Source organism: Enhydra lutris, unplaced genomic scaffold (assembly GCF_002288905.1).
Source record: "Enhydra lutris kenyoni isolate GAN:26980312 unplaced genomic scaffold, ASM228890v2 scaffoldscaffold35, whole genome shotgun sequence".
Taxonomy (NCBI): domain Eukaryota; kingdom Metazoa; phylum Chordata; class Mammalia; order Carnivora; family Mustelidae; genus Enhydra; species Enhydra lutris.
In genome coordinates, this window is record NW_019154119.1 from 21,336,545 (window position 1) to 21,343,428 (window position 6,884).

The 6,884-nt window shown below is 59.0% G+C and overlaps 1 protein-coding gene across 2 annotated transcripts in view; it reads left to right on the plus strand.

The window, feature by feature from the left end:
- The window catches only part of LOC111154170 (EARP complex and GARP complex interacting protein 1), a 128,604-nt gene that overhangs the window by 118,145 nt on the left and 3,575 nt on the right, over positions 1–6,884 (plus strand). For both annotated transcript variants that reach the window (XM_022513599.1, XM_022513600.1), the window contains 2 exons: positions 3,361–3,497; positions 5,925–6,092. In XM_022513599.1, the coding sequence (XP_022369307.1) occupies positions 3,361–3,497; positions 5,925–6,092 (305 nt within the window). The remainder of the gene's footprint in view (positions 1–3,360; positions 3,498–5,924; positions 6,093–6,884) is intronic.

A 6,884-nucleotide genomic window follows, 5' to 3' on the forward strand; every position in this document is an offset into this window, starting at 1 on the left:
GTCTCGGCCTGCATCGCCTTGCGGTCTTGTTGGTCTGCTGCCAGCACCACCCCTGCCCAGCGCGGTTGTTTTCCGGCTCTGCTTTGTTCAGGTGGGAACCCCTCCGCGCTGTCTTCTGCTGATTCAGGTTCTCTGCAGCCCCAGAGGCTGTCCTGGGTCCTGAAACTTGATGATCCCTTTGTCCGGCTGCTCCAGCCCACCTGGCTCTGTTTTCTCTGGAGTGTCTGGACCCCCTTGTTCTCTCACACCGTGGCCCGCTGTGGGTTGGCTGCTGTTGATGTGCAGTTTTTAAGTCTGTGCCTTGCCGTTCTCCTCTGTGAAATGGGTGTGTTAGTGTGTATGTCCTGTGCCCACAGTGATTCCGCCGGGACAGGACAACAGTAGCTGATGACCCGTTGGCGTCACCAGCGGAGTTGAATGCTGCCTCTTGCGCTGGGTGAGATGTGGGCCAGGCCACCGACCCCCCACCAACCCGTCCCTCCGCTGTGCTCAGTGTGGCGGGGGGGCCCCTCAATGCACTTGCTGATGGGTGCACGGCTGCTTGCTGGTTGGTCAGTGGGTTCATTTGTCCCTAACTCGCTTCCACCAGCCGGTGTCTGGGGGACTGTTCTTGTGGCGTGGGCTCTAGAAGGAGACATGCTTGTCTTTGGGGAGTCCTGATGGGTCAGCAGTGATGCGAGTGCTGACAGCTGGGGGACGAGGCTCACAGGTCTTCCCCGTTGGGGGCCACGCCATGACACTTCCCCATGGTGGCCTCGCAGAACAGTCGCTCCATTGAAGTTACGTGACGTGTCTTCTGAAGAGTTTGATGATGAATCAGTATGTGTAATAGAAGATTAATTAGAGCACTGAGTGCTGATTAGTTAGAAGATATACCCAGCCCTTTCACAGTCCCTGTGAAAGGAACTTACTTAATTCCATCTTCAGAAAACTGAAATCGCACCTGTAGGAATTTTGTTTGACTTAATTTTTTTGCCATAATGGGAGACTATGAAACGATTTCTTAGCTGATACCGTGCACGTGGAGGTTAAACGAGCGAGAATAGTCAAGCCAAGTATGAGCTCACCGTGTGTCTCTAACTTACATTTTGGAGCCATTTTTAGCATCCGAGGTCATGTTGCTTCTCTGGAAAGCATGCCCGTCGCTGCTCCGGGACAGTTTCTCTCCGCCTCCTGCCTGATCGCTCCTGCTCACCGTCCTCACGTGGCCCAGGGTCTGGGTCCCCGTCACGAGTTTCCTGTTGGCAGTTCTCTTTCCTCTGTGGCTTGGTGGTGGCGGCTCTGGTGTGGTGGGTCCCCTGTGGGCTCTGTGTGAGACTGCCCGCCACGGACCCTCATGCCTCGCGCTCCCCAGGGGCCCTGGTGGCGGGTCACTGGGAGAGTTGGAGGGGAAGAGTGGGTAGAGCTGCGTCCTTCGTCTGTTGCTCCTGGCGTGGTTACTGGGCAGTTTGCCCCTTTGCGTCACCCCCCGCTGCTGGCTGCTGTCGACTGGCCCTCGTGGCACTTGACAGGCTGAGCCAGGCCAGCCCTCCCTGGGAATTTTGTGATGAGTCTTGGGGTCAGCTCCGTCTTCTGTGGGTGTCCGTGTGGGGTGTCATGGCCTGGCGCCCCTACCCCTGCCTGGGGGCCATGAGGACGCTGGTCGGGGGGGAGCCAGAGAAGCCCCGAGTGGGTGTGGCAGGTACAGGAGGGAGATGTAGGGGGCCTGGTGGTTCCTGACATCGCCCTGAGAGCCTGTGGGGTCCTGGCTCCCTGGTAGCCCCCTTTATTCTTCCCCCAGACACTCTGCCCCATGACTGCTCACCGTCCTCAGCTCTTACCACCACTACAGGACTGGCCTCAGGCCCAGTGCTGCAGGTCTGCCCCACGCTGCTGCCCTTGGTGGCTCTCTGTGGTCTCCACGACCTCCTGGAGCCCATGTCGGCCTGGTAGTCACGGGCACCGGTGGCTTTGGCACTTGATGCGGCTGTCCCGAGCCTGGCCAGGCTCTGTGTTCTCTGCTTGGGTTGTGTGTCTGACCTCTGCCTCTGACCCCAGCCGCTGTCCCTTCATTTCTGACTTTCTGCACGCTCAGCACGCCCCCGGCCTCCTCGGGGATGGCTGCTCCCTGCGTCATATGCCACGTCAGGAAGGCAGGAAAACGGTGTGTTTTTGGAGAAGGGTTTTCTGGGATAAGATGAGCCAGGAAACCTTGCCGAGGAGGGGGGTGGGGTAGGGGAGTGTGTCCTGGGTGGGTGGCCATCGCTGCAGGGCGTGCTGGAATGAGGGGGTCCCATGGAGAAGTCCATCTCAACAGATGTGTCCCCCATCACATTTCGTACATCTGCCAGTCTCCCCAGAGAGGAGGCGGTGCGCTCCCTTACGGCTCTCATTGAATCCCCTCGCACTGCCCGTGGACTCTGTGGGGCCGCCCTAGGCCTGTCCATGTCAAGTCTGGGGGCTCGCCCTGACCCCGTGCTGCAGGGTCCCCGATGAGCACCGAGATGGGCCGCGGGGCCCAGGACAGTCACAGGGACGCTCCCTGTCCCCCGCGACTCCGCCAGACCTCCCTCAGTCCCCGCCCAGGGCTCCTCCAAAGAATGAGGCTGGCGTTCAAGGTAACAGGATGGGGTGCTGCGCCCAGGGGACGGGTGGCCCAGAGCTCTGCGGACGCCTCTCCCTGCCTATAGAAGTCACTGTGTGGGCAGAGAGTCCAACCCCAGATTGGAAGAATGATGTGGCCAGTGGGAAACATCGTCCATCAAGGGCCACGTGGGCCTGTGGGCAGGGACACGCATGGTGCGAAGCTCTTCTTCCTGCTCATGACCAGGAGCCCCTTGTCTCTCAGGACACGGGGGTGCTGGCCCAGAGACAGCCCCGGTGGGCCTCACAAGGCCTTGGTCAAACCTTTGGAGAAAGAGCCTGGAGGCCTGCGAGTGCGAGGCGCGTGTCCCGAGACCGGCGTCCAACCGGGCACCACGGGTCGAGGCGTGTGCCCTGAGACTGGCGTCTGACCGGCACGCGTGTCTGGGACAGGCGCACCACCCGGTCTGAGTGCGGGTTTGGTGAAGCCAGGTGTGCGAGGTGCCAGGTGGTGCCACCTTCTGGTTGGAGCCCATGATCGGGGCGCAGCCTACCTAGCAAGCCCAGGTCCGTACAGGGCCTATTCATATGCTTTCTGTTTTTGCTCAGTTTGATGGGTTTTTCCCAAGTAAGGTGCAAATAAAGGCAAAGAAACAAAGACAGAGCTTCCTAATTATTTTCAGTAATTATTTTCGGTAATATCCTGTGAATATAGGATGTCCTCTTACGTTTTCAGAGAAAAAGTTTACATTCCTGGTTTTTCCTTCTTCCCTCTTCTGGAACTCCGCCAATTCGCAGCTGGCCAGCTCGGCGTCCCTGGAGGGGAAGGGACAGCTGAAGTTTACCTCCGGACGGTGGAGCCCTCACCACACCGGCACCCAGGTGGCCACCGCGAACGACACGACCATCCGAGGGTGGGACACGCGGAGCATGAGGTCAGCGATGGCGCGACCCTGCAGACACCCCTCTCCGTCCACGAGGGGCGGTTCCAGGTCACACGTGCCCGGGGGCACCCGGTTGTCGGGCTGCGTCTGGATTTTTGCAGGAGGCGTACGTCCCGTTTTGTGTCTCGGCCCCGGCCTGAGCCAGCAGCCCCGTGGGCGCCCAGTGTTCCTCCCCCGCCCGTTTACAGTCTTGTGTGGCTGTCCCTGGAGTGAATGGTGGCTGCTGTAGTGAAAATCAGGATTGGGATTTGAAACATCTCAGCAAGGAGAGGGGGACCGCCGGCTTGTCGGTCCCTGTGACTGGCGAGCACAGGTGGGCAGGCGCGGCCCCAGGTGAGGCCTGTGACCCTCGCTGTGCCTTTAAGGGCCACACCTCTCGGGGAAGCACGGTTTGTCTCGTAAAGTCATCATGCACTGCAGCCGGCAGTTCTAATGGAACAAATAAGAGCGATTTTTCTGTTCCAGGTGTGGTTTGATAGGCAAAGGAGTGATGGTGTGCACATCTGTTGCCGTGGCAACGGGAGCCGAGCAGCCGCTGTTAAGACACAGTTTAGCCCTGAGCACGTAGTCATTTATCACCAGGCTGTGGAGACGCGCGTCTCCGAGTCACGGGTGCTGCCCTCGGGGGGGGCGGGCATAGCTTTAAATTTAGGTCCACGGCCTCTCCGAAAACTCAGAGGCCATAAATAATCATTGCCACTTCCTCAGGGCACGTGGGTCTGCTCGAGGGGGTTCACTGCCGAAGCGGAGAGCCAAGGGCACCGGCCCAAGGAGCGTGCCGCGGGAGAGCCGTTTGTACGGGTCCCAGGCCATCAGTCCCTGTGCACACCTTGTTCTTTAAAGGACATGAGGAGGTTCTGTACCCAACGCAGGACGTTACACGCCCCCCACAAGGAGAGCAGATGTGCTCTGGGCGGCGGCGCCCCGTCCCCCTGGCCCTGCCCCTAGGCGGGGTCCTCGCTGATGATTGCTTCTCCTTTTGTGAAGGGCTTTGGTTTTATTTAGCCAAGGTGCTTTGGATGCTTCTTCTGGGACACGTTGTGCTTTTGCGTTGACATCACTGACCCCCAGGGCGCTCAGAGCACCCTGGGCCAGTGCTCCATGCATGTGGGACTGTCCGCCTCGCACCCCCCGCCTGCCAGGATTCTGTGTTGTGCAGCTGCCAGTTTCCCTTGGAAGGTCTTCCGGGTTTTGGGAATCTTCTTTTAGGAAAAGATCTGAGGATATTGGAAAAGCGCGGGATGTAAAAATCATTTCAAGATAAAAAAGTGGTTTAGGGTCAGGAAGTGTGGCGTGGGAGAAGATGGAAGGGAGTGAGTTTACCCACCTCGAGGGCGGAGGGGCGCGCACTTGGCATGGCTCTGGGATGTGCAAGGGGATTACAGGAAGCCGGGCTGCCTGCTGGCCCACCGGGCTGCAGCTGGAGGCCTGGGAAGTGGGAGGGCTTGCTGGAGAAACTGAGTCACACCCGGGGGAGAAAATGCACAGAGCAACATGGTCAGCAGTGCCTCACCCCCTCCTGACCGGGTGCAGGACTTTGGTTCCAACCCTTGTCCAGCCTCCCTGATGACCTGTGCCCCGCCCCCCCTTTTGGGTTTCTGACATCAGAAGGGTTTGACTGACGGAATGTTCTCATTTCACACCCGTGGAGGAGCCGCTTGGAGCGTGGAGGTCAGGTGTGTACGTGTATGTATGGACATGACTGGACACGTACATGCCTGTGCATATGCCTCATGTGCACGTGTGTGTGTGTGTCCATGCGTGTGTGTGCCGTGTGCATATGGGCGTGCATACACTGTAAACAGCCGTGTGACTGTAATACCCCCGGTCTCCCGGGGCACGGGCCATGGTGGAGATACTCCATGAAGTGCTGAGTGGACAGACGGCCCAGCCCTGACCCACACTGTCCCTTCATTGCTTTTTCTTGCTTTTCCAGTGTTTTCATCCTTCCCTCTGTCTGTGTCCCCCAACACCACCAGCACTGTACCACCAGCCTGCTGCCAGCCGTTTGCTTTCCTCTGTCCATGTCCTTCTGGGACTCAGTCAGCACTCCTGTGGCTGTCCCCACTCCTCGCACTGTCACAGTCCTGCTAACTTAATGTCTTCTCCAGGGGCCAGGTCACACTTGGGACAGCCAGGAGCTGGCATCACCCCACGGCTTCTGGGATTCACAGATGTGCTCCCAGAGAAGCCTTGGCTGGGTACCCCTGAGAGAGGCACTGAGGGGGAGGGTCACCAGGCCTCCTGGAACCCAAGCCGGCCCCGTCACTTAAGGGAACCCCAGCCTGCACGGCTGTGGTGGGCCGAGCGGTCCCCCAAGGCTGGCACTCGATGGGGAGCAGGAGGCGGGGCCAGTCTGCAGTGTGGGGTCCCCATGACGCACTTCCTGTCCCGTGTGCCCCCCTCGCTGTCTCACAGCCAGATATACTGCATTGAGAACGCCCACGGGCAGCTGGTGCGCGACCTGGACTTCAACCCCAACAAGCAGTACTACCTAGCCAGCTGCGGGGACGACTGCAAGGTGAAGTTCTGGGACACCCGAAACGTCACTGAGCCCGTGAAGACCCTGGAGCAGCACTCCCACTGGTAGGGGCCTCCTGCACACTGCGGGGCTGGGGGTGGCTTGCAGCCTATTTTGCTCACACCTGTCCTGTTTGGAAAGACACAGACCGGCTTAGTTTGTGCTGCTGTGAATCATTCAACCCACCCGGTTTTATTTTTCCTAAGAAATACCGATTCCAAACCCGAATGTTTGTGATTTATAAACATAGGAAAGGAGAAAAACATCGCCTTCTGTGTTCTCCTGCGATTGTGCCGGTACATGGATGCAAACAGTGAGCACAGAGGTTCCTGCGGCTTTGCTGGCTGTGCTGCGGAGCGGGAAACCGCCCTTGTGCCCATTGGCAGGGCGCGGGCTCGCTCCGTCTGTGGTGCTCACACGGTGGGGATGGTGCTGTGGGTGGGGAGGACACTAGCTCAGTAGGTGGGGCAGACGCTGCCCGAGAGCAGTTGTCACTCCTGACAGGTCACGTGCTGCTTACCGCATGCTGGGCACTTGCGCTAGAGCAGGTGAGAGGCCCGTTCCGGGCCGGTGTGCCTGGTATAAGCTAGCTTTCATCCCAGTGAGGCACGCGTGTGTTTGTGTAAGTGCGTGCTTCTGTGTGTGATTGCCTGTGTGTAAGTGAGCTCACGAGGCTGTGTGCAGTCTTGTGTGCGTGTATTTGTGTAAGTGCGCACTTGCGTGTGTGATTGCCTGTGTAAATATGAGCTCGTGAGGGTGTGTGTGTGCTTGCGTGTGTGGTTGCCCGTGTGCACGTGAGCTCGTGCGGGTGTGTGTGTGCTTGCGTGTGTGGTTGCCCGTGTGCACGTGAGCTCGTG